At 40.3% G+C, this 27,955-nt stretch overlaps 4 protein-coding genes across 9 annotated transcripts; 3 read left to right on the top strand and 1 right to left on the bottom strand.

The window, feature by feature from the left end:
• Positions 1-2: 2 nt before the first annotated feature.
• On the bottom strand, positions 3-3,913 carry LOC145488379 (hsp70/Hsp90 co-chaperone CNS1 homolog). Of its 4 annotated transcripts, none has more exons than XM_081467235.1 (5): positions 2,840-3,913; positions 2,162-2,305; positions 1,066-1,167; positions 410-577; positions 3-289 (listed from the first exon to the last, which is right to left on the bottom strand). In XM_081467235.1, the coding sequence occupies exons 3-5, from the start codon at positions 1,136-1,138 to the stop codon at positions 183-185; spliced, it is 348 nt and encodes a 115-aa protein (XP_081323361.1). In that variant the 5' UTR covers positions 1,139-1,167; positions 2,162-2,305; positions 2,840-3,913; the 3' UTR covers positions 3-182. The 4 variants fall into 4 exon arrangements, with proteins under 4 accessions (XP_081323361.1, XP_081323360.1, XP_081323363.1 ...); XM_081467234.1 differs by having other exon boundaries at positions 1,066-1,164; XM_081467237.1 differs by lacking the exon at positions 2,162-2,305.
• LOC145488377 (hsp70/Hsp90 co-chaperone CNS1 homolog) lies at positions 1,948-27,955 on the top strand. Of its 3 annotated transcripts, XM_081467232.1 has the most exons (6): positions 1,948-2,020; positions 6,835-6,959; positions 25,409-25,576; positions 25,681-25,758; positions 25,961-26,028; positions 26,698-27,955. In XM_081467232.1, the coding sequence occupies exons 2-6, from the start codon at positions 6,884-6,886 to the stop codon at positions 26,842-26,844; spliced, it is 537 nt and encodes a 178-aa protein (XP_081323358.1). In that variant the 5' UTR covers positions 1,948-2,020; positions 6,835-6,883; the 3' UTR covers positions 26,845-27,955. The 3 variants fall into 3 exon arrangements, with proteins under 3 accessions (XP_081323358.1, XP_081323356.1, XP_081323357.1); XM_081467230.1 differs by having other exon boundaries at positions 25,961-26,761; XM_081467231.1 differs by lacking the exon at positions 1,948-2,020 and adding an exon at positions 4,195-4,305 and having other exon boundaries at positions 25,961-26,761.
• Positions 13,672-14,498, top strand: LOC145487397 (uncharacterized). Its single transcript, XM_081466161.1, has one exon. It carries the CDS (start codon positions 13,672-13,674, stop codon positions 14,491-14,493), a length of 822 nt encoding a protein of 273 aa, XP_081322287.1. The 3' UTR covers positions 14,494-14,498.
• LOC145486797 (uncharacterized) lies at positions 14,496-14,944 on the top strand. Its single transcript, XM_081465509.1, has one exon. The coding sequence runs from the start codon at positions 14,582-14,584 to the stop codon at positions 14,942-14,944; it is 363 nt and encodes a 120-aa protein (XP_081321635.1). The 5' UTR covers positions 14,496-14,581.

Here is a 27,955-nt window from a genome sequence, read left to right as displayed (position 1 = left end):
ATATAAATCGGCTTCAGAATGAGGATATACGTACGGAACAAGGGTAAGAGATTAGTTACAGATTATGGTTTATTTTAGCTGTGGAATTTGGCAGAGTGCACGATATAAACAATTAACGCCAGGTTTTAACAAATAAATACTTATGTTCCCTCTTTATTGGTTTTAACTGTACTTTACTGTGTTTAATCAACTGTATCAAAGCTACGTTTACCTGTTTCTATCGCCTTCATATAACCTGGCTGGAATTGCCTGGCGACCTCTGAATCGGCCTTTGCCTCGTGATAATTACCTATCGTTGACATCGAGTACTGTTAAAACCACAACAACAAGGCGTGGAACAGAACAAAGCAATCCCTCCAGTCACCATTAAAAAGATTAAAAACTGTGAAAAATATAGAATGATTCTCACCCAAATTGAAATGGGCCTTCGCTCTGTTCGTGAACAGTTCAGCATTAAGGTTTTTATCGTTACAGTTTACACTGATTCCTTCAGTGTAACAGACGATGGCGTAGTTGAATTCTCCTTTTCTGTATTCACTTTCGCCTTCATTGTTGAAAACCTCGGCGATTGTTTCATCTGAGGTCAAAAAGCAAAATGTTACTGAAGAAAATAAAACTCTTTTGATGCTAAGTTTTCGAAACTTTTGATATTAGTTATTTTTATCAATATATGTTTCCTCGCAGACCTTTTGCGTTCTGTGTAGCGTACGTACCCCTGTTTCTAATTGCAGGCTCAACACCATTCCTTCATGCTATTTGTTTCTCAATATACATTCAGTCAAGTGAAGTCAAGGCAACTGATGTGAACTGAACCGAACGGCGGTTAAATCTCAACTGAATCGTTCATGTTCAAAGCTTTAAACACACACAGCTCAATTATTCCTAGCGGTTCACACATAAGTAATGCTCTGAGTCTCTGTACAAATTCACCCTGAAAATTTGCAGTGAAATGAAATTAGGAACGTATATAAAGTTGTGGAAGTATATTTATTGACGAGAGGTTATGTTGGTTGTTCTGTAAAATGATTACTTGCATCTGACGTTTCTTGTATTGTCCATTCTTACCTTTTGATCCGTCGTCTGGTCTGGACGTAACGTCACCTGTGTTAGTGGGACTGGCGGTTGCAGCACACGACATCACTTAGCGCTTGTCTAGGATATCACCTGCTTTGAATGAAATAAATTGGTCATTAGTTAGTTATTCATAAAGCCTGGTTTTCACTAGCGACGTAAGCACAAGCGCAAGCACAAGCAATAGGGATGACCCAAATTAAAACGAAATTCGACGCAAACACAAGCACAAGCAAAATCATCCGAAGATAAGCACGTGTGGTAAATATCCTTGAGCTTGTGTTATGCCCGAGCGGTATTTCGTTTTCACTTATTTCAGCGCAAACGCAAGCATAAGCGCAAGCACAAGAAAAAGGAATAATTTTGATCCTTGTGGTTCCAGATTACCTCGCGCCTAAACAATTCGGAATGTTTGGATGATTTCGCTTGTGCGACCCTTGTTTACCGGATTAAACATTTATTCTATTCCACACGATTTTATAAACCAAACTTTTAAACGATGCCCTTACAGTCCAAGTGTCCTCGATATTCGAAAACGCCCAAGAAGTTCCGATTCGTACCGCACACACCGAGGATTAGAATTTTTTAACTTTATGAACGAAAAACTAATATATGAAAAATGTACGATGGCAAGTAAAACAAAAGGATTGCGTAATGCCTAAAGGTGTTGGTAAACACTAACGAATGCAATTGCCCGTGTTCATTACGTAATGCCCAAAGGTATTGGTAAACACTGACGAATGCAATTGTCCCGTGTTCAACCCTGTGCTTGTGTTTGCGTCGAAATTCGTTTTCACTTTGGTCATGCGTTTGTGCTTGCGCTTGTGCTTGCGTCGCCAGTGAAAGCCAGACTTAAACAAGCAAGCAAGAGACGTGCACGAAAGCAAGCAAGCAGACAAGCAAGAAAGCCACCAATTAAGCAAGGAAGCAAGGAAGCAAAGGCAGGAAGGTTTGTTCTAATGTAGGGTAGATGGATTGTAAGTAAGTTCATACATAGAGGAGTGTTCAGTGGAACATAGCACCAATGTTTTTATGCATCAAGCGTATCCTTTAGATTTGCATTTGACTAAGACATAACAAGACTAATTACCCTCAGAGTTCAGTGATCATTTCAATAATCCGAAATCAGCACTGCCACTTTCACTGTTACAAATGTTGCCAGGCCAGCATCTCCGTATATTTTTTTCATTATATTTTCGGGAGATTTAAACAAGTCTCCAAAAGAGCAATGGGCCTTCAAAAAGAAAAGTAGGCATTTCAGCAATGCACGTTTTGATAATATCGGTGATAATCATATATTGAAATCTGCATAACGTTTCCTGAAATACCAGACTATTGTAACTTGGAAATTGAGAAGTAGACATTAAAAATATTTCGTTTCCTCTGCGTCTTCTCAAGAATCAGGAATAGTTATTCGAAAACTGCCCGCTTGGACCGTGACAATCCCACTCACGAAACGAATGGAAGCTGTTTACCTCATGATGCACGAGAAAATAACACCTTGAGGAACAGAAATGTTGACTACACTAGGACAATATTTATCTGACCAACGACACGAACCAAACCGGTCGTATTGATCGCTTTGCTATGCATTTCTTTTCTATGCTACATCTGATACGTGCATTAGGTGTTCTATCAGTTAGCAATTGACAATAATTCAAAGTCTCCTCGTCTGTCGACTTTACAGAATGAAGTCATCGTAAGCATACACACGAGCATCTGTGTCCTCTTAAAAATAAAAATTATTATAAAACGTTCTCACACTAACCTTGACAAAAGAGTGTGCTCCAACCTTTTCAAACCGTCAGCGAAGGTTGTATACTTCACAGAAATGAAGACCTTGGAATATTGCTTTCTATCTGGAAACAACAGTCAAGCGTTCTGTTATTCCATTGCAGTCGATTTGCGAGATGGTCGAGTTAACTCATAATATATGTAGAAAACAAATGAATTCCTAGTCTCAAGAGAAAAAAACCTTCCATTTTAAATAGCTTCTTAATTTAACAAAACAATCTCACCCTGGAAAACCTACTTCACGTCTTAAGCATGACAATCCCTTGATTGATTCAAACTCTTGTCAAATCAAATGTTACTATGGATTATATTCAATCAATATATTATCGTAATTCCAATGACGGTAGTCATTGAAATTACGAGAATATATTGATTGACGTTTACGCCGAGAATACTGTTACCATGTTTTAAAGTCGAAACTGAATTGTGGGAAGAATCATAAAATTGGTGACTTTGAAGTCCTTTCGAATGTTCAATCTTTTAGAAGTGTCGTCTACATCCCCCCCCTCCCCAAAAAGAAAACTAATGATGAAACGCGTCTTGAACAATTTATTATTACAAAGCTCGCTATTAACGTTTTTCGGAGCGAATGTCATTTTTTTGTCATTTTTATGATGAATTTTCTTTATGCAATGTTAGTAGTTTTTCTATTAATACCGTAATTTTGTTTCGACGCCACGATGCCAACACCAACCGTGAAGATATCAAACTACTCCACTCTCAACATTAAGTTCAAAGCCTATAGTTTAACCACAGGTTTTTCTTCACTTGAGTAAAAACATTGTGTGTCCACTTTGTAACTGTCATTAAATTTTAAAGTGTTTTGTTTTTGAAAAAAACTTGTTCGGTATTGGTCCAAGAAATGGGCCAGTATTCAGCCATCTTGACTCCACGCTTCTTCAATACCCCAAATATATTACTGAGACCAACTTCATGCAAATCAAACTTCAATCTTGAAGTGGAAAAGACACCGATGTTACCTCGCTGTTTTTCGCAACTTCGAAATGAGGTATTTCACGAAACTAAGGCGTATAATCACATTTTAACTCCATGCTGATATTAGTCCATTTATTAGGCTTTCACTTGACACAACAGGCAGTTACGCTTCAGACAACCAAAAACAGACATACAACAACGAACAGTTGAAATGTTACGCTTAAAGAGTCGCGGTATATGCGTACCATCGCGACTTCGTAGTAATTCGGATTTGTTATACAGATTTATCAATTACCTATAAGTAGATCAGTATTATCTCTTTTTGTCTTGGAGAGGTCGGATTTGAATGACTTGTGATTTTGTTGTCTATTCGCGAAAACAAAACAACAGGGAAATATTTTTGGAGTGTTATTGAATTCATGAATTTCTAATCAAATTACAAACTTCACATCATGACTTCGCATCAACAAGATGCCTTTTGCTTCAGAAAGCCAGCCAGTTGAGGTGAGAGTTTTCGTTTATCGCTTTTTTCCGAAAACAGCGGCGTATTTAGTGTTCGGGTTTTCAGAAATGGCTGCAAAAGGATCATCAGTCAGTTGTCCTCTGGTTGATATCAGTCATTTGAAACAGGCAAACAAACCATTAGCATCTCTGAGGATAAGTAGATATAAGTCGTGAAATGCAATCAACTTTGCAATGTTTTTCGTTTGAGGACCTTCGGGCACGTCAATATGTTTACAGTTTACGTTCAGTTATTATAAAATGATTACTCAACGCCGCTTCAGTTCTCTCAAGACGGCGAACAAGCCCCCATAATTACTGCTTCGCTATTGTTTCAGTTATGTATATAACTTCATCAATAGATCGATCCAAAATAACATTGTAGTAGCAGATGTAAGGAATAAGAACGTGAATCACCGCGGCGCATCTCGTTTGCCTGAGTGTTGACCGCGTAAAAAGCACTGACTAGAGGAATAAACCAGACGGCGTCGACAAAATCTGGATCGGACCGGACCGGATCACAGATCAGATCACGGATCGGATCACGGACCGGATCACGGATCGGATCACATAGAAGAAAAGTTAAAAAAAAAAATCCAAAACAAAAAAAAAAGTCAAATCGTTTATAAGATAATATTGAATTAAAAATAAAAGTGGAAAATTAAACTATGTTAAATGAAAATAAGAAATGTTGCGTGACAAGCCAAAATAAAGTCTACGTGACATAATGGAGCGCAGGTCCCGCTGAAACAAGAGCCGAAGAGCTCCGCAACCCGCAAGTATAAAGTTAAATGGCTAGAGAACACTAATGCCTTTAAGTGCTATGGCTGTGACTCTGCCATTCGAGTCCCAGGCGAAATTCCTGATCCGCCAAATGATGTAATTGCGTCTACTAAAGAGTACAAGTCGTTTATGAAGGACGGGAAACTACAGAGTTCATTTTCGGGTCCACGCATTACCACCTACGTGTTGCATGCATTGCTGCCAAGAATCCCGAATTTGACGCAAGTAATGACATGTTAATTACAGAGAATGACAAGAGGTCATTTAAAATGCCACATAAGCGCCTAATTTATAACGAATTTAAATTGTAATGAACAGGCAGATGTAGTTATATTTTGTGCGAACGGCGAAGGTGCAAGTTATATCCTTTGAACGTTAGCTGGCTCGAAGCTTGCTTGAACCTCCCATTCTCGTTTTTGAAATTGTTGTTCGTAGCAGTAGCTAATTCTCGGCTACATTCTCGTGTCATATGTGAGCGTTACAGTTGGCGTTACAGTTGGCGTTACAGTAAATGAGAAAACTCACGTGCGTAAGATCAAGGACATTGAAGGTGTTACGTCACGGTTTGCGCATCTTGAAAAAATTAGCCCAGTTTTTCAAGTTCGTCATTTGCAATCCTTGTTAATCTTTGCCATCCTTAAGGATCCTCATTCCGTTCTGATTTGTTCTTGCCTCTTAAGTGTTTTTCTACCCTAGAAGACGATCATTTCAAGGTTTTTTTCTATTTAAATGCAACTCTTTACGACCCTAAAAATGACTCTAAATATTGTGACGTAACTCCTAAAATGTTTTTTTTTCCGGTTACGTTGTCGTTCAGACGATCGTTGTTATGTCTTTAAGTGTGAAAACGTTTCCTACAATTTTTTTGTAAAACAGGTATATTTCTTTGAAATACCAGTGGTTTGTTTCGTTTTATAGACCCTTTTCAGAAATGGCTGCCAATTATAAATTCTTTTGTAAGTATTAAAATTAGCCTGACTAACCTCGTTTTTGAGTTGATAATTCAAAAGAACTTTTACTCCCAAACGAGTTTAGTGAGGCTAATTTAAATGCACATAAAAGAATTTTAAATTGGCAGCCATTTATGAAAAGGGTCTATTTCAGTGAGAAATATCGTGTTCCAAACTCACATCTTGTAAAAGTATAGACTTATCCCGAAAACGGAAATTGTTTGACATCATCAGGTGTTTAATTTGTCTAGTGTGTTTTTAGTTTTTTGTGTTTCGATTTATACGTTCGTCTTATTATTACCAAGCTGACTTTTTTATGACAGTTTACCTTTGATATTATATTGCAGATAACTTAAAGGAATATCTCATCTGAATGAAATAAAACGTTCTGCTCACAGTAGTCACTCTAGCGTAATTTGCTCAGCAAAATTTTGAATGGTGAATTTGATTTTTTTCATCTTTTAATATTTTTCCCGTGATCCGATCCGTGGTCCGGTCCGGTCCGATCCCGATTTGGTCGACGCCGTAAACCAGACTGCAATATTGACCTATTTCTGCATCATGCATTCCTTGTCATTACCTTCAGTCTTGAGAAGTGTTTATCCGCTTTGTATCAAACAATAAAAAGATATAAAACGAGCAAAAATGTTGCTTCCCAATTCTGTTGAAGAATAACTTAAATTACATTATTCTTGTTTCTCTTGGCCCGATCTCGGTTTTGGGAGAACAGGCTACACTTTACAATCGTTATTCTTTCAAGAATGACCAATTAACCATCTATGAATTCTTTACATTACAGACTATGACTTAGAGATTATCAGCAAGGATTTGGACGTTTACCACCACTGATGGCGAGTAGTTCAGGGCCGGCGAATGCTGAAGATAAGTGTGATGCCATATCGCTTCCTGATGACACATTAAGGGGTAAGGAAAGGACAAATGTTAAGAGCGCCTTTTTTTCGTGACCGAGTGAGAGGTGGCACATGGTCCAAAAAATGACCACCCTCATATTTCGCCCAAAGATACTCCATAATGAGTTATCAAACGTGGTATAATTTTCTTCCGCAGATCTACTTTAGTTTTCCAGAAAATTCGAAAAATACTACAATTGCCGACTACTTCAAAAATGGCGGACATTAGCTATAGTGCGCCGAGTATCGACACAAGAACTTCGCTCCTGAAAAGTGAGAAAGCAAGTTCGCTTTTCTTCAATTTGTATACTTGTGTGGGAGATATTGGCAGATTATTAAAGTCGAAAACCAGGTTTTTTTGTCTAATTTTGAATTCACAGCGCGTGTTTAAAAACCACCATTATTTTACGGTTTTAAAATCTAATTTCGGGGCATTTTTTTTCAAGTCACGTTTTTCCTATGCGGTATTACTCCGAATCACTTGAGATTAAAGTTGTGGTTAGTGGAAATGTTTTTCTTTTCAAGGATATAAAGATTAGTTTGGGGCTCTTAATTACTGCACGAAAAATGCACACTCTTTTTCGGGAAAGTCGCTACCTCGAGGTGTCAACAACTGCAAATAATCGAATAAGAGTCTCTGTTGTCAAACCCAAACTTCCAAGCAAATCTTAGTGCTTAGCATCCTATTAGATAAAAATTCACTATTATATGCTCACCTTGTAAATCCAGTGCCTGAAGATGGGATTTTATATCTAGTTTCTCACCCAAACTGTTATCATCGCTTCGACAATGTTTCACCAAATGACAAAATAAACAATCATACTGTGTGGCTCTTGCACGAAACATCGTAGTTTTTGTCAGATTCAACCATATTAGAAATTCATACGTCTCCTGACCATACCGCATATAAACAATGTCGTAAATACTCTTTTTCTTTGGCCATCGTAGCTTAATAAGAAATAACACGCAAACTGCGGTGATAAACATGGCAATAAAACGCATGTTAAAAACAAAGTTCATTTACTTGACGTTTCGTATGTTTCAACATACATCTTCAGAAATAACCGTTAGGAATAGAAGTAACAACTAAATTTAAATTTAAACTAAGTAACTAATTGGCAATTACAATGACAGAAGCTGAGAAAAAATACCAGAAAATAAAAAGGAAATATAAAGTAAACCTCATCCGAACTCTCACTTTTCGTTGTTTCCGCGTCTGTTCGTCACCTTCTCTTTTGCGCTCTTGTTTGAATGAACTGAGGAAGTTGTTGTTACAAAATGGATACCCTGCGGGTGTTATCAATTACAACATTAATGATGTTCTGAACAGGCAGCAACGCAAACTGAAGAATCCAACCACCACAGTCCCTAAAAAGGAAATAATCTTAGTTCTACCTTATTTAGGGGTACAAAGCAAAATTGTTACCAAACAGCTGAAGACCTGCATTAATAAGTTTTATGGCTGCATTAATCTTAGGGTTATTTTCCAAAGCGCTTATCGCATAAAATCTTTATTTCCCTACAAAGATAGGATCAACCGTTCCCAACTGTCAAAAGTTGTGTATAAGGCTAGTTGTTGGGACTGCCAGGATTTCTACATTGGAAAAACAAAACGTAGATTGCATGACAGAAAAACTGAACATTTTAAATCGATCACGAGTAGCTGTCATGCTTCTGCTATTGCAGACCACGTCACGTAAACTGGTCTCAACTTCAAATGGGACCACTTTGATATATTAGCAAAAGGTCGGACAGATACACATTGCAAGATAAAAGAGACTCTGCTGATAAGGGAATTAAAACCCACTCTAAATGATAATGTAAGCAGCGAAAAGCTTTATCTTTATTAGTTTGCATTGTTTATATGCAATTTTTTTTCTCAGCTTCTGTCATTGTAATTGTTAATTAGTTACTTATTTTAAATTTAAATTTAGTTGTTACTTCTATTCCTAACGGCTACCTCTGAAGATGTATGTTGAAACATACGAAACGTCAAGTAAATGAACTTTGTTTTTAACATGCGTCTTATTGCCATGTTTATCACCGCAGTTTGCGTGTTATTTCTTATTAAGCTACGATGGCCAAAGAAAAAGGGTATTTACAAAATCAACAAAGCGAAAAATATTGAATGAATCGAAAGTAAGCTACTATGAAAATAATCGGCAGAGTATGAGAGATAAAAACTAAAAACCAAAAAAAAAAAAAAAAAAAAGAAATGGCTAAAGCGAATAAAATAACCGAAAAGGCAACGCGGCAAGCATTAGAAAAAGTTAAACCCTCCCCTACATATGTCTGAAAACATAAACTGTACCAAAATCCCAAAACGAGGCCTTTGGAGCCTAAAGGGGCAATTTAGCAACAAAATCCCTGGAGGGGCCCTTAACTAATATTAATCATAGTAAGATCCCCTGACAGGGCCTTTGAGTCTACTCAACACCTAAAAGGATGACAAAATCCAATAAAAGGGCCTTTGAACGATTAATCAGTAACGTACAATATAAAGCCGTCCTTATGGTGGCGATATCGAGACGATGTCTCTGATCTTTGGCAGCAAGGCCTTCCTGCTCTACATCAATTTACGGATTACATTAATTCTCTGTATCCTACAATTAAATTTGAGTTAGTGTTTTCTGAGCGTGAGCTTCGCGAACTGGATCTTACTTTATTTCTTATCGATGGGTTTATTAAGATGTCCAAACCTACAGACAGTCACTTATATCATCCACCTTCTAGCATGTTTTCAAGGCTATTCCTTTTGGAGTAGCCACAAGATTAAAAGGAAATTGCTCTGAAGAAATTTTTCCTGTCGAGAGAACAGCTGAGTACAAAGAGTACCTTGTTAACCAGGGCTATCCCTTTAAATTAGTTTCTGATCAATTCTCCAAAGCCTCCGCTCAAAGAATTATTAGCACCATCTCGTTTCAAAACTGTCGAAGAGGGACAAATAATTCTTCACAACAATGGTTGCTTCAAATGTGATAGGAATAGATGCGACCTTTGTCGAAATTTCTTTGTTGAATCCAAATCATTTTTTAGTTTTCAGACGGGCAAAAAATACACTATTCATTCCAGACTTTCTTGTGATTCAGAAAATGTAATTTATTTGGCTTCTTGCAAGAAATGTCGCTTGCAATACGTGGGATCTACTACTAACGATTTTAGAATTAGGTTTCGCAATCACAAGTCTGCTATGCTCACAAACAAAACAACTTGTGAAGTAGCAACACATTTTAACAAAATCCCACACACTCTAGGTGATTTTTCGTTCCAATGTATTGATCAGGTACAGACCCCAAACAACTCTGAGGAGATCGATAGGCTTCTAATTACAAAAGAGGCTTATTGGAGTGCTCAGCTGTTCTCTTTGGCACCCCATGGTTTAAATAAAAGAAAGAAATTTCATTCGAAAAACAGAATTTGTTATAATTAATTTCCTCTCCTATATTGTAAGTTACTGAAGTAGTAATGGACGCTCATATGTGCGGTAACCAATCAGGAGCCGAGAAAGACAATAGGCTATTGTTTGGAGAACAATGGACGCTATTGTTTTCCACATCCAAGATGGCCGCCACAAATTTCAGCCAATCAGGAGCCGAATTAAGAACAATGGATGCTATTGTTTTCCAAATCCATGATGGCCGCCACAAATTTCAGCCAATCAGGAGCCGAATTAAGAATTCAAGATGGCGGCGCCCACGAAAGTCGGCCATGTTGGAAAACAGCCCACCAGCCTGGACGGAGGACTGGGATCGGTCTCACGGATTTCCATAGCGACACAAATCACGCCAGGATCACGCAAAAAATGTCATGCAACTTCAAAATCGATACTTACAGTATCCTGTGGTCCTAAACGACAGAGGTCCATCCAACAAGCGGCCATGATGGAGACTGAGAGACTTGTGTCCGAGGCACTTATATACCTTTCTATTCGTTCCAAAGCATCCTGGGACGCTGACCTCATCGGGAACCAATCCTAGACTTGCCCCACTCCCTTCACAGTCGAAGGGGTAAAAATAGGGGTAAGGGGGTACTCCCCGTTCCAAAGCATCCTGGGATGATGACCTCATCGGGAACCAATCTTAGACTTGCCCCACTCCCTTCGCAGTGGAAGGGGTAAAAATTGGGGTGAGGGGGTACTCCCCATTCCAAATCCTAGATTTGTCCCATTCCCTTCTCGCCCAAAGGGGTAAAATAGGGATAAGGGGGTACTCCCTCTTAGTCTGCTATTTAAAACCTTCACACGTTTTGAAAAGGACCAAAACAAAGTTTGTTGACTCACGAAATGGAAGTTAGAAGAAGTCGAAGACTACTAGGATTGACCCCGAAGTAGATGAGTTCAAGGACAAATGTTTCATCTGTCAAGGCGACCTTGTCATTGACTCCTTGACTCGATGTAGTGCGAAAACTTATTGCTGTGGAAAATTTTTGCACAAGAGATGTTTGCAACAGGAGTTACAATACTCAGATAAGTGCGGACATTGCAAAACCTCAAATCCTCGGGGGAATGAAGATGAGGCACAACTTTCACCTTGGGAGGAGGTGGTACGAGAGAGGATTACCAACGCAACGAATGCCATCAATAGGTATCGGCGAGGGGGACGGCCTTATCATATTCACAATCGTAATATTGTTTCATGGAGGACCTTGCCGTACCATGCGAATCTTTCCATCTGGTTTGAATTTTATACAAGACTCACCATCTTCGTGCAGCAAAGGGGAAACGCTACCCTGTACATCCATGCCTATGTCAACTTGCCGTGGATGACCATTACTCAATCAATAAGACAGACGGTGTATGAAATGTTCAGTAGAAACATCCCAACGGAAGTAATGCTCTGCGTGCGCGAAGTAAAGTTTAGGTTATTGTTCCTGTCGTGGCTGCACTACGACGTTGAGGATGAAGTGATTATCAACAGATTAACTCTTCAGTCATCTTTTTCACCCCTCATTTACCCTGAAGACACAGCTTGGGTGTAACGTGTAACTTTTATTGTAACTCGAAAAACTCGTAAAACAAAACAAAAACAAAAACAAAGAGTCTGAGTCTCTATAACGTTTACTGAATAATGATAATAAAAATAATAACATGAGCTCCGAAAGAGAATTGGTTACAATTTTTAACTCTTTAACTCTTGACCGTCGGTATTCCACAAAGTGTCGGGAACTAAACTCGTTTCCAGTTTCACAGACTCTTGGTCCCTGGCCCCAAAACGCACGATATTCTGCCCTAGTTTTCTTTGCTTTTGGTCATGAAGTCTTTGCCTGATCCGTTCCTTATTCTTGGCATAGTAACTTCTCCAATACTCGTTGATCCGTTCCCTGTTGTTTTTACAGTATTGTCTTCGATAATTTCTGATGTGCTCCTTGTTCTGTTGACAATAGGCTCTCTGGCTGCTGGCGAGTCGTTCCTTGTTGTTTTCATACCATCTTTTACGACACCACCACCACCTCATCCACTACCCCCACATTTACCACCACCACTACCACCTACACCACCACCACATTTACCACCACCACATCCACCACCACCACCACCACCTTTACCACCACCTTTACCACCACCTTTACCACCACCACCACTACATCCACCACCACATCCACCACCACATCCACCACCACATCCACCACCACATCCACCACCACATCCACCACCACATCCACCACCACATCCACCACCACATCCACCACCACCACATTCACCACCACCGCCACCACCGCCACCACCGCCACCACCACCACATTTACCACCACCACCACATTCACTACCACCGCCACATTCACCACCACCACCACATGCACCATCACAACCACCATATTCACCACCACCTCCTATATCACCACCGCCGCATCCACCACATTCATCACCACAGCCACATCCACCACCTACACCACCACCACCACCACCTACACCACCACCACATTTACCACCACCACCAAATTCCCCACCACATCCACCTCCACCGCCACCACCACCACATTCACCACCACCACTGCCACATCCACCACATTTACCACCACCACCACCACATCCACCACATTCACCACCACCACCACATCCACCACCTACACCACCACCACTGCATCCACCACCACCACCACCTACACCACCACCCTATTTACCACCGCCACCACCACCACCACCACCGCATTTACCACCGCATTTACCACCGCCAACACCACCGCATCCACCACCACCACATTTACCACCGCCACCAAAACCACATTCGCCACCACCGCCACATCCACCAAATTTCCCACCACATCCACATCCACCGCCACCACCACCACATTCACCACCACCACTGCCACATCCACCACATTTACCACCACCACCACCACATCCACCACATTCACCACCACCACCACCACATTTACCACCGCCAACACCACCGCATCCACCACCACATCCACCACCACCACCACCACCACATTTACCACTGCCACCAAAACCACATTCACCACCACCGCCACCACCACCACCGCCACATCCACCACATTTACCACCACAGCCACATCCATTACCTACACCACCACCACCGCATCCACCATCACCACATTCACCACCACCACCACATCCATTACCTGCACCACCACCACATTCACCATCACCACCACCACCGCCACCGCTACCGCCTCCACCACACTCGTCAACTCGATCATTAATCATGTATAAAACTAAGGCATTAACTGCCTCAATTCATTTTGAGTCAAACTAGCAAGGAGTCATGTCCCTTTATTGTCGATATTGTCATAGACTATTCTCCCGTGCAGACAGTAGAATTCGTCACGAAAAACATAGTTGTCAAAGCAGTGGATCAGAAAAGACACGAGATGTCCCAAATATCACATTTCCTACCGAAAAGCACCATGGGATCCCTGGTAGAATAGAAATGGGAGAAGCGTTTCGGTTCAAGACACCCTCCAGTATTTTGTTCGTGGGCCCTTCTGGTTGTGGCAAGACTTGTTTTACCGAATCGTTACTCTTGGATCACTTGGAAGAATTGTTTGTAAACCCTCCCACTACGATTCATTATTGCTACGGGGCGTGGCAAGACGGATTTAGAGACATGGAAGACGCTGGTGTGCAATTTCACGAAGGGATTCCAGAGTCAGACCATCTCAAGTCATGGTTTCCGAAGGGTGGATTACTCGTACTGGACGATCTGATGGCAGAGGGAGGTGAGGACAAAGCGTTGCTAGACTTATTCACCAAACACTCTCATCATCAAAATATCACCGTGTTGTACTTGTGCCAAGACATGTTTCCACCAGGGAAATACGCCAAGAGTATTTCCAGGAACGCCCACTACATCGTAGCCTTCAAAAATCCGAGAGATCAATTAGGGATGAAGAATTTACTGCTTCAGGCTTTTCCCACTTGCTGGCAAGACATGATGGACGCGTATCAAAAAGTGACCGAACGACCGTTTGGGTACACGGTCCTGGATTTACATCCCGCCAGTGATGACAGGAAACGCGTGTATAGTCACCTCATGACGCACGAAGGATACTCACGCTGGCATCGAAGAAAGAGAGAGGATGTCTGATCATTGCCCAAAATGGTATATTAAACATCAGTTTAATCGACTCGGTTCATTTGAAGTACGTTGTCTTGGGTGAAGGTCGACGAGAATCATGGATGATCGTTCAACAGATATTTTTGGCCCCGTGGAAGATAACAATGATGAGAACGTTGAAGAGGAAGAAGAGGTGGATGAAGAGGAGCCTGAAGAGGAACAGGAAGAAGATGAAGATAGTAGCAGCTCCGAAGAGGAAGAAGAAGCGGACGACGATGAACCAGATCCGTGGAGTCCGCTACGTCAAAACGTCGGGGAAGACGTCAAAGAAACCTACCTGAAGGAAGTCCAGCAGTTCCTGGATAAGGGAAAATCCCAAAACTATGCCGAAAATGCTGCTTTCAACGTCCTATTACCTGTAAGTAGAAGAAGGCTACGAAGGACCTACTTAGAGCGTCTAAAATGGAGTCACCGTATCTAACACGACGCAATACACCGTAAAGTCATGAAGACTCTTCGACGCTTTATTGAGGAAGACGACATGGATTTTGACGAAGCAGCCGAGTCGGCAGTGGCAAAACGAAAATTCCTGCTAAACAGACTAATGCGGAAGAAGTTACTCCCCGACGATGATGACGAGGAGGAAGTAGAAGAAGAGGTTAAGACCTGAATTAGCCATGTGACTCTTATAAGAGTGTGTGATTCCAGGGTTTTAGTCATTATTTGTAAGACGCCACACATGCAAGATGAATTGCTCCAATCAACTGTCAGGGAATGACCAGAGGGTTGTCTGTAAAAAGGCCTACCACAAAAAATATTATGCCAAGAACAAACAGCGAATCCTGGCCCAACAAAAGAGATATCGTGCAGAGAACATCGGGATTCTCAAAACCCGTCGTAAAAGATGGTATGAAAACAACAAGGAACGACTCGCCAGCAGCCAGAGAGCCTATTGTCAACAGAACAAGGAGCACATCAGAAATTATCGAAGACAATACTGTAAAAACAACAGGGAACGGATCAACGAGTATTGGAGAAGTTACTATGCCAAGAATAAGGAACGGATCAGGCAAAGACTTCATGACCAAAAGCAAAGAAAACTAGGGCAGAATATCGTGCGTTTTGGGGCCAGGGACCAAGAGTCTGTGAAACTGGAAACGAGTTTAGTTCCCGACACTTTGTGGAATACCGACGGTCAAGAGTTAAAGAGTTAAAAATTGTAACCAATTCTCTTTCGGAGCTCATGTTATTATTTTTATTATCATTATTCAGTAAACGTTATAGAGACTCAGACTCTTTGTTTTTGTTTTTGTTTTGTTTTACGAGTTTTTCGAGTTACAATAAAAGTTACACGTTACACCCAAGCTGTGTCTTCAGGGTAAATGAGGGGTGAAAAAGATGACTGAAGAGTTAATCTGTTGATAATCACTTCATCCTCAACGTCGTAGTGCAGCCACGACAGGAACAATAACCTAAACTTTACTTCGCGCACGCAGAGCATTACTTCCGTTGGGATGTTTCTACTGAACATTTCATACACCGTCTGTCTTATTGATTGAGTAATGGTCATCCACGGCAAGTTGACATAGGCATGGATGTACAGGGTAGCGTTTCCCCTTTGCTGCACGAAGATGGTGAGTCTTGTATAAAATTCAAACCAGATGGAAAGATTCGCATGGTACGGCAAGGTCCTCCACGAAACAATATTACGATTGTGAATATGATAAGGCCGTCCCCCTCGCCGATACCTATTGATGGCATTCGTTGCGTTGGTAATCCTCTCTCGTACCACCTCCTCCCAAGGTGAAAGTTGTGCCTCATCTTCATTCCCCCGAGGATTTGAGGTTTTGCAATGTCCGCACTTATCTGAGTATTGTAACTCCTGTTGCAAACATCTCTTGTGCAAAAATTTTCCACAGCAATAAGTTTTCGCACTACATCGAGTCAAGGAGTCAATGACAAGGTCGCCTTGACAGATGAAACATTTGTCCTTGAACTCATCTACTTCGGGGTCAATCCTAGTAGTCTTCGACTTCTTCTAACTTCCATTTCGTGAGTCAACAAACTTTGTTTTGGTCCTTTTCAAAACGTGTGAAGGTTTTAAATAGCAGACTAAGAGGGAGTACCCCCTTATCCCTATTTTACCCCTTTGGGCGAGAAGGGAATGGGACAAATCTAGGATTTGGAATGGGGAGTACCCCCTCACCCCAATTTTTACCCCTTCGACTGCGAAGGGAGTGGGGCAAGTCTAAGATTGGTTCCCGATGAGGTCATCAGCCCAGGATGCTTTGGAACGGGGAGTACCCCCTTACCCCTATTTTTACCCCTTCGACTGTGAAGGGAGTGGGGCAAGTCTAGGATTGGTTCCCGATGAGGTCAGCGTCCCAGGATGCTTTGGAACGAATAGAAAGGTATATAAGTGCCTCGGACACAAGTCTCTCAGTCTCCATCATGGCCGCTTGTTGGATGGACCTCTGTCGTTTAGGACCACAGGATACTGTAAGTATCGATTTTGAAGTTGCATGACATTTTTTGCGTGACCCTGGCGTGATTTGTGTCGCTATGGAAATCCGTGAGACCGATCCCAGTCCTCCGTCCAGGCTGGTGGGCTGTTTTCCAACATGGCCGACTTTCGTGGGCGCCGCCATCTTGAATTCTTAATTCGGCTCCTGATTGGCTGAAATTTGTGGCGGCCATCATGGATTTGGAAAACAATAGCATCCATTGTTCTTAATTCGGCTCCTGATTGGCTGAAATTTGTGGCGGCCATCTTGGATGTGGAAAACAATAGCGTCCATTGTTCTCCAAACAATAGCCTATTGTCTTTCTCGGCTCCTGATTGGTTACCGCTCATATGAGCGTCCATTACTACTTACTGATTAATCGTTCAAGGGCCCTTTTCTTGGATTTTGTTAGCCTTTTAGGTATTGATTAGACTCAAAGGCCCTGTCAGGGGATCTTATTATGATTAATATTATTTAAGGGCCCCTCCAGGGATTTTGTTGCTAAATTGCCCTTTCAGGCTCCAAAGGCCTCGTTTTGGGATTTTGGTACAGTTTATGTTTTCAGTTATATCTAGGGGAGGGTTTAACTTTTTCTAATGTTTGCCAAGTTGCCTTTTCGGTTATTTTATTCGTTTTAGCCAGTTTGTTTTTTTAGTTTTTAGTTGTTATCTCTCATACTTTCATAGTAGCTTGTTTTTGATTCATTCAACATTTTTCGCTTTGTTGATTTTGTTTTTTGTCTTTTGTTAATTAGCCCCACTTTCTGCTCTTTCACGTGATTTTGTACATTTATTAGTTGTCACTTGTAATTACGTAATCAGTAGCACCTTAATCTTATTTAAAGCTCGTTTTTATTCAAAAGTTGTAATAACTGAAGAAGGTCTCTGACGGAAACGTAAGGTAAGTCAGTCAAACATACAATGGAGAAAATGTTGAAAAGAGACAAACATTAACTTTCAATAGGAACGGGAACGTAACAATAAAAACAAAAAATTAAAACCAAAAATGGGAGTGTTCAACACAACAGAAAACCAGATCGGTTGAATGAGTCCTAATGATATAATGAACATCGCGACATTCAAAATTTCTTAGACAAACAGACGATCACTGAGTTTTGTACACCGGCAGAAATTGTGCTGTCAGACTGAAGACATATGGAATGGAAATTAACTGTTCTTTTCAGAGAATAGGTGGGGGACAGTGCTCCCAAGACAAAACAGGTCGGGCAAAAGAAAAATGTGCTCTTTTTCTCCCGTTACTCTCATGTGGAAAAGACATTTCCGCACACGCTTAGTCTGTCGGCGTCAGTGATGTTGAGTCCGAGACCGACTTAATCTTAGGGCGGACATCAATGTTTACTGCCCTTGGTGATATTTTGAGGATGACTATCTGTCCTGCTCATCGCTCATCTTTATGCACTGGGTGGCGAAGAGGTTTTCAACGATGCCGCTTGCCAGAAATATTATCGAGTCATGCCCATGGGAAATCGCGCAAGGCTGACCGTAGAATCAAAGACCATACTTAAACGTGCGGGCATATTTATTCCTGTTAGCTCTGGTAAGTCAATGCAGTTTTGCTAATTTATGGTTTTACAGTTACTTGAACTAAAACGCAACGGTGGCATTTAAGAGCCTGTTTACAAGGAGGGAGGGTTACCCTAACAAGCGGTTACCCTAGCTGGAAGGCAAAAGATAGCCCGGGTTAACAAGCAAAATTTCACAGAAAGGGTAACCCTACAACCCGGGACAACTTAATGCGCAGTTACACTCAAAGGGGGTGGAAACAAGTAGAAAGTTAGCCCGGGTAGGCGGGTTAACCCTGCCTGGAGTGCTTGCAAGGGAAAAGGTTAACCCGCCTGCCAGGGTAACCCTAGCACGCAGATAGGGTAACCCGTCTACCCGGGTAACCCTGGCTGCCTTGTAAACACGACGAAGAAACAAAGAGGAAATGTGTGAGTGCTAGGGTAACCCGCTTGCTAGGGTAACCCACTTGCTAGGGTTACCCTCACTCCTTGTAAACAGACCCTAAGCCACAGACTGAAAAAGTCCAGGCGACACGTATCTCGTAGGTTAATTTTTTCCGTCTGTTTGTCTCTGTCTGTCTGTCTGTCTGTCTGTCTCTTTCTATCTTTCTACCTTTCTATCGTTCAATTTAATTTTCTTTCTTTCCTTTTTCTTTAACACCGCTTATTTTATATAGCTTAGCTTAAATAGCGCCTGCACTTTTTCTGGCAAAGAAGTAACAGGCACTGACTGTCGCAGCCTGTAAATGCGGTTTTCCTGGTTTGGTTTCGTCGACTGAATGCGGTTTAGGCCGGGATATCAAATTGGACCGGTTGTAGCTATTTGGCGGACGGTACCATTTAGTACTGTGTGCACGGTGTTTGCACACGGAGATCTGTTGTTGGGTGATATTTTCTTTCCCTCTAAGTTCCACCCCCTGGGAGGAGCCCCTATCTAAGGCTTCGGCCAGTAGAGGTGAGAATTGTACATTAATCATCCGACATCTTACGGCACTCGCCAGTAGTGCCTCAGTGATACAAATGGATAAATACAAAAAAAATAACAGGGTTTGATGTGTATTCAGTCAAAACATTTAATGATTTAATGAGACTACTTACTTAATTGTGCAATTTTTATATCATGTTTTCAAACATGTGACAACATAACATTGAGCAAAATTGCATAATCTTATCATAACAAAAGTTGACTAGAGATCTAGTATCTATCTCAGCTAGGAGGTTTAGTTTCAAGCCGATACACGTAGACGCAGTCACACTACCGTAGAATTAATCTTGGTTTTGTTGCGTTTCCTGTGCACTTAGTTTCATTGCGTGACAAACATGAGCGATCTATTATCTTGGACAAGACTCTGTAATTGCGCGTCTTCGGGCTTAAAAATCTTCAGGCACTGGATTTACAAGGTGAGCATATAATAGTGAATTTTTATTTAATAGGATGCTAAGCACTAAGATTTGCTTGGAAGTTTGGGTTTGACAACAGAGACTCTTATTCGATTATTTGCAGTTGTTGACACCTCGAGGTAGCAACTTTCCCGAAATAGAGTGCGCATTTTTCGTGCAGTAATTAAAAGCCCCAAACTAATCTTTATACCTTTGAAAAGAAGAACATTTCCACTAACCACAACTTTAATCTCAAGTGATTTGAAGTAATACCGCATAGGAAAAACGTGTCTTGAAAAAATGCTCCGAAATTAGATTTTAAAACGACGAAAAATCCTGATTTTCGGCTTAAATAATTTGCCAATACCTGCCACACATATATACAAATTAAAGAAAAGCGAACTTGCTTTCCCACTTTTCAGGAGCGAAGTTCTTGTGTTGATACTCGGCGCACTAATGTCCGCCATTTTGTAGCGGTTTGCATCCTGTACAGTTTTTGCACATTTTCTGGAAAACAAAAGTAGATCTGAACAAAACAAATATACCACGTTTATTTACTCATAATGGGGAATCTCTGAGAGAAAGATGAGGGAAATCAATTTTTCAAGCATGTGCCACATTTTTGTGATTTCACGCCGTCATCGGGGACATTATCACTTAAGCGTCAGTTGCAAGTCAAACGGGTCTAATATAACTCTAAAAATGCAACGTTTTCTTTTACTGGTTGTACACACTTAAGTCCTAAAACAACTAACATAAATTTCTCCATATACAACTGTTCCTTTTAACAAATGGAAATATCAAGATGATAGTTATAAAACTTACAATACATATATCTTATCAAGTTAGTATTAAGGTATTCTTATTGTATATATTCTGAATTTCCATTTTTAATATACTGTGTCCTCAATTAGCTCCTTGTCACTTAGGAGCTAGATCCTCAACTGACACATGAATAAAGTACTATCTTCTTCTTCTTCTTCTGCTGCTGCTGCTTCTTCTTCTTCTTCTTCTTCTTCTGCTTCTGCTTCTGCTTCTGCTTCTTCTGCTTCTTCTGCTTCTGCTTCTGCTTCTTCTTCGCACTGGAGGAGTAACTGCCCGGGGTCTTGAGATTACGAACCCAGCGCAGCAAGGTCGGTACAAAAAACTGAGACCAGAAGCTGATTCTCACCATGACGATCCCGAGCAAGCTTGGTTGACAGGAGAGTTATTACATAGTTTTATTATGTGGCTGTCTCACAAGGACTGGGAACTACCAAATTCACGAATTTGATTGGCTGAAATCGATATTTAAGAGTCCCTGTCCATAAAAATGGAAAATAACTCGGCAAGGGTCGAAAATTCGATTTCGCTCATATTTTTATGGTAGATAGGCTAGGGCATGACAAAAACGACTGGATAGTTTTTTTGGCAAAATATCCTTTTATTTTAAAGAAATATGCAAATTACCAAATTCCGTTAAAATCGTCATTTGACGCACCATTTTATTAAACAAGTTTGAGAGCCTCGCATGCAAAACCACATTATTCTTCCGTCTTTAAAACACTCAAATATTTTTGTGCAATGTTTAAATGTGTACTGAGTTGATTTTAGGGAATGTTGCGTTGTCTTTTTGGGTGCAAAATAATTAAATTTCGAAGACATGTATTTCATTCACTTAAAAGTACTTCGTGAATATAATTAATTTTCACCATGTGCGAAACCTTCAAATAGATCAAGCTTCTGGTGGTTGAATCGCAGAAGGATGGTCTACAGATTCCTGTAAAAATTTCTTTGGGCAAATGATTGTGAGCGACGCGAGAACTTTTCAAAGTCCGTCAAAAATGCAAATATTTGACCATCCGTCGTCAAATTTCAATTTACGGGTTAGACGTATATTTTAGCATGCGCCACATGACTTGACCTATGTTAAGCTGAAGTAGACACAGAGCTGATAATTTCGAAATTTTCTAACCTTATTTGCTGTAAAAGGCAGGTCCAAAGCCGATTTGACGTGTTTCTAGTCGATCTCTCACCATTCGTCGCACATAAAGCAGATGTTTGCTTTTGTTTACACAAGGTTAACGTCCGATGTACATCGCCTACTGTCAACCTATTATTGGTCGAATACTATGAATCTGTGACCATCTTTCTACGCATATGAACATCACTGCATCTAAGTCCAAAACGGTTAAGTCATTTATAGATAGTTGCTTGCTTTGCGCTGCGCCAAAATATTGCGTTTGATCGATTGCTGACCATTGCTGATAAGCGTGTCGGCGCAGCACAATCTTACAACCGTTATTGTTCGTCACGCAATGCTGTCACGGCATATGCTGCACATTTTGATCTAGTTTGTATAGAGTACTCTCAGGATAAGTGACGCAATTTAATCATTGTTCATCTGTTTTTTCATATATATAATAATATATGTGTATATTTATATAGTCATATTCTATAGCGTATGTGACCTCGGTCCAAATCACGTTTGTTGTACGTTCTGATGTTTCAGACAACAGCTGATAAAGCTAGTGCCTGTACTCACTAGAATTTTAAGAAAATCGTCATAAAAAAGTTATAGATTAATGAAGCAAGAACTAACCGAAATAAAAATAGGAAATCACAACGTGTCTAATTCGTGAGAAAAACAAACTAAATTTAATTAGTAATTACGTGAGTAAATAGCCCTGGCCATGCCATTTTATTTGGCGTGTTTTGTTTGCTCAGTGGCGAGGCATTGGTATGTAACAGAAAATAGAGGACTGTTGTCAATACAGTCCAAAATTATCGTCGGTAAAATATTGTAAATAAAACACCTATTGACCGGTTACCTCCGCGGCCATCATTTGGTCATTCCGATAAGGGTTTCATTATTGTCTTTACCCATATTAAGCGGCCACCCAAAATTTAAGAACTTTGTTTTGGAAAGGGCGATGGCAGATAAGAGTCTGAAATTGAAGGTGCATGACGAGTGATAATTCAAACACACGTCTATCATGATTGTATTGAATTGACTCCATGTTCACCAAGAAATTTATAGCCCGATAGTGAAAAATTAAATATTCAAGGTACACCAACCTCTATATAAGCGGCTAGCCCCATTAAGCGGTCGCCACCCATTTCCCCGAGGGTAGCCCACTGTATTACATGTAGACCAAAAATAATTGCATAGCGCGAAAAGACCTAGGTATGAGTTTAGCGTTACAGTATTACGCAGGGGCATGTAGGTGGCGGTGGTCGAGTAAAAGATAACAACAGGGGCAATGGTAAATTACTCATTCTTTTCATTTCTTAATTTAATCTCTTCCTACTCAACACGATTGTGTGCTCCCAGTGATTCCAAGCCTTACGGAGCCTTACGTATTAGGATAGAAATTGTCCTACCCCTACCCCCTAAAATGGGATGACAGATTTGCGTGACGAATAAGGAACCGCTGCAAGCAGGGATTCAAGCCATCAAACCATGATGATCAAACGTAATATTTTGGTGTAGTGCAAAGCAAGCAACTATCTACGACCTATCTATGACTTAGCCGTTTTTGACTTAGGTGCAGTGGTGATCATATGCGTCGAACGAGGGTCACAGATTCATGGTATTCTACCGTTAAATAAGTTGACAGTTGGCGATGTACATCGGACATTATGTAAACAAAAGCAAACTTCTGCTTTATGTGCGACGAATGGTGAGAGAAACACGTCAAATCGGCTTTGGACCTGCCTTTTACAGCAAATAAGGTTAGAAAATTTCGAAATTATCAGCTCTGTGTCTATTTCAACTTAACATAGGTCAAGTCATGTGGCGCATGCTAAAATATACGTCTAACCCGTAAATTGAAATTTGACGACGGATGGTCAAATATTTGCATTTTTGACGTACTTTGAAAAGCTCTCGCGTCGCTCACAATCATTTGCCCAAAGAAAATCTTACAGGAATCTGTAGACCATACTTCTGCAATTCAACCACCAGAAGCTTGGTCCATTTGAAGGTTTCGCACATGGTGAAAATTAATTATATTCACGAAGTACTTTTAAGTGAATGAAATACATGTCTTCGAAATTTAATTATTTTGCACCCAAAAAGACAACGCAACATTCCCTAAAATCAACTCAGTACACATTTAAACATTGCACAAAAATATTTGAGTGTTTTAAAGACGGAAGAATGATGTGGTTTTGCATGCGAGGCTCTCAAACTTGTTTAGTAAAATGGTGCGTCAAATGACGATTTTAACGGAATTTGGTAATTTGCATATTTCTTTGAAATAAAAGGATATTTTGCCAAAAAAACTATCTAGTAGTTTTTGTCATGCCCTAGCCTATCTACCATAAAAATATGAGCGAAATTGAATTTTCGACCCTTGCCGCGAAATTAAGAATTTGTCTGATTTTTACGGGCAGGCACTCTTAAAGCGCTCTAGATTTTCCCATCTAGACCGGCATCTAGATCGCTAATGTTTTGCAGTGAAAAAGTTGCAAACTGAAATGCAAAATCATTCACTATTTTCATCTAACAATATTTATCTGTGGAAGTGCCAAAAAGGCTGCTGCGAAAAAAAAAAAAAATATTGAGGACGAGCAAACTGTGGCAGAATTAAATTCAGTTCGTCGTCGTTCGCAACATTGAGTACAAACCAGTTACATTAAACGAATTAAATTGTTCTCGTTTGCGCCATATAATAAACATTTTATTAACCGAGCTTAGTCGGTCTGTGTGGGAGAATATTGACCTCGGTCGTATGTACAGACCTCACGACCTCCCATACAGACCTCTTGCTCAGTTAATTAGAGCTAAGAAAATGTTTTAAAAAAATGCCACGATTATCGACTGGAAAGACACAGTAAACTTCGAGCCTGCAATTCTGATAAGGAAATGGCTTAGCCTTTTCAAAATACAGAGGGAAATAAAGTTGAACCGAAAGAATAAGAAAAAGAATCTTTCTAGTGTAAGTTAATTTTCTTAGAAAAGTGAGTGAGAATGGTTGGGCGGCATAGTTTGGGACAGTGCCCGGTCCAATAAGCACATATCTTTTGTTATATAATCTTATTAGAAGTTTTGGTGTGTAGTATCGCTGTATATTTTTACGAGTTGTGTATGGGCTCGTCAAAATAAAAAATCGAGTAAAAATGTACAGCAATACCACACACCAAAACATCTAATGAGAGATTTATTATCCAACTGCTGTAGTCAATAAATTTATCAATGAGAGAGGGAGAGTGTGACAGTTTTGCGTATGCGCGCCGACCTGTGCGGCAAACAGGTTTTCTACTGTACAAATAATTGTGCAATATCGCTGTATATTTGTACTGTTATTTGGATGGTATTCGCTGCAGTTGGATAATAATGTAAGTTATTGTAATTTTCTATGCAAATGTGTATTAAGTGTTTAGAGTGAATAAAGCATTGTTGTTGTTATTGTTGTTGTAGAAATATTGCACAATAGAGCAATCTGATCGGTTACTTTTAGTTTTTGGCCCTCTGAACTCATCTAGTCGTGAAATAACGTTATGCATGGTATGGATGGAAAGTGCTACCGATTTTTATTTTGGTTCATGATTTTAGAGATAGCAACTGCCGAGGCTTTCAACGATGAAGGTAACTCAGAGAGCAGGAAAGGAGAATACAAATATGCCATTATCTGTTACACGCAAGGAATAAACACCAACTGCAAGGATGAAAATCTAAAAGCCATATTGTTCACAAACAGAGCGACAGTCAGTTTCCAGTTGGGTGAGAATTGTTATGTAGTTTTTCAATTCGGTCTAAGATTTTATGTTTTCTTCGTCCTTCGACTTGGGCACTGATGATTCTGGAATGTTCGATTTTACTGACAGGGAATTATCATGAGGCGCTTAGCGATGCAAAGTCGGCGAGACAATTCCAACCAACTTACATGAAGGCAATAGAAAGAGGTAAAGTTTGACTATGTTTACAGCAACTGGATTTCATTTCTATGCTAACTTACGTCGACACATTATATATTTCATGTACAGGACAAAATTGCGTGGCATTTGGTGAAATAAAGTTTTTAGTGACTACGAGGATGATTCAGTCAGGCTAAAGTGTCTGCTTTTCTTTGAAGAAATTATGAATGTTATCAGTGTTCCTTTTTAGGTGCAAGTGCTTGTTTGAAGTTGAATCTGTTTGAAGAAGCCATCTCCTGGTGCAATGAAGGATTAGCAGTATCCTTTGATTTATTTACAATTATTTTCTTACGGAGAGTATGTAAAACAACAAACAGCGACAGAGTGGTACAATTCAAGTGTTTGAGTCAAATTCTGTTACTGCCTGCAGTGCTTACAGCTGGTGCGACCCATGTTATTTTTATTCTTTTCTCACCAAAACGCGTAAATGTCTCGTTGACCCGACTTTGTAAGCACACGGGAGTGCCTCTACAGACCATATGCATGCTGAGATTTTATTGACTGACCTCAAAGCCATCCCCAGTATAGTGCCTCCATGGAGTTCAACACAATCGCACTTATAAATTTCGTGGAAAAAAGTAGTATAACGGTATAACATGAGGGACGGAAAGAACTCCTCTCCCTTCTTCATTGCTCAAATGTTTGCTGTCTAATACTACTTCCATTAGGAGGGCCGGTGGCCTAATGGCTAGTGCGTTTGACTCCGGATCGAGCGGTCCGGGTTGGATCCCCGGTAGGGGACATTGTGTTGTGTTCTTGGGCAAAATACTTTACTATTACAGTGCCTCTCTCTACCCAGGTGTATAAATTTCTCTGATAGTGTGAGTGAAACTTCTGCTGTTCTGATCGATTTTTTGTCATTGAAAATTAAGCTATAAACTCTCTTCGATAACGTCATCCCATACGACATTCATTAACCTTGAGAAGGTATACCAAGAAAACACGATGTTGCTGGAAATTAGAAGCATGGCTCTAAACAAAAAAAACGCAAGCACAGATAAATTGGAAAGCAAGTGGAAATCTGTAGCTGTGGAAGAACACAAGGTATATATTGCTGCGTATGCGCTCTCTTAATGTTTAATTAAAGTCTAACTTTAAAGGCATGAAATGTACGAACCAATAACCTGAAATCCCCTTTTTAGTACGAAGTCCGTAGGACGGAGGCATATAGATCAGTTACATTTTGAAGAAGCTTGATATCGTCCTTCGGGTTGCAAGGTTTGAATCGAAGGCCTTCCCGAATGCATGTAAAACAAAACCGCGCTACGGAACACTGCAGATAAGTTTAAAATTGACTTTCTCCGTCTACGGTATGGAAATATCGCTAGTTCAATCGAGTGCATTGCTTGTGAAATCAGCATTCTCTCCTAGAGAAATTGTTTTAGTGTTATTAAATAAACATTTTAGCTGACTTTTGCGTTCTGAACCGATGGACAACAACACCAATTTTGGATAGCACGAATATACCTTTGGAGAACGTCTACATCACTATTTTTGCATGAACATGATCTTTAGGTCGTTCACCCATTTATTATAACTAAGCTCTTATTAACCAAGCTGAACCAAGCAGGAGGTCTGTATGGGAGAATCTTGACCGAGGTCGTGAGTACAAACCGAACGTAGGGAGGTCTGTACACACGGCCGAAGTCCAGATTCTCCCATACAGACCGACTAACCCGGTTGACAAGATGTTTGTTATATGGCAAATAAGAAAAATTTAATTAAATTTAATTTAATTTAATGTAACTGGTTTGTACTAGCTGACATTTAGCTTGGTAACGGTGATGAGCTGAACTTAAATCTGCCAAAGTTTGCTTGTCCTCTCTACTTTTATTTCTCATCAGGCTTTTTCGCACTTCGAATTCCACGAGTAAATATTTTTAGAAGAAAATATTTTTGTAGTTTAGTTTGCAACTTTTTCATTGCAAAATGAAACTGGTCTAGAAGCCGGCCTGGATGGGAAAATCTTGACCGCGCTCAATATCTATTTCAGCCGATCAAATGCGTGAATTCGGTAGTTACCAGTCTGTGAGACTCAGCCATATAATAAGCAGCGTTATAGATATAGATATATTGGCTGCCGTTAAACGTAATATTCTGGTGCAGTGCAAAGCAAGCAACTATCTACAAATGACTCGGCTGTTTTTGACTTAGATGTAGTGGTGATCATATGCGCCGTAAGATG

This window comes from Orbicella franksi, chromosome 5, assembly GCF_964199315.1.
Source record: "Orbicella franksi chromosome 5, jaOrbFran1.1, whole genome shotgun sequence".
Taxonomy (NCBI): domain Eukaryota; kingdom Metazoa; phylum Cnidaria; class Anthozoa; order Scleractinia; family Merulinidae; genus Orbicella; species Orbicella franksi.
Note: the sequence above shows the minus strand (reverse complement) of the source record. Positions and strands in the feature narration are given on the sequence as shown.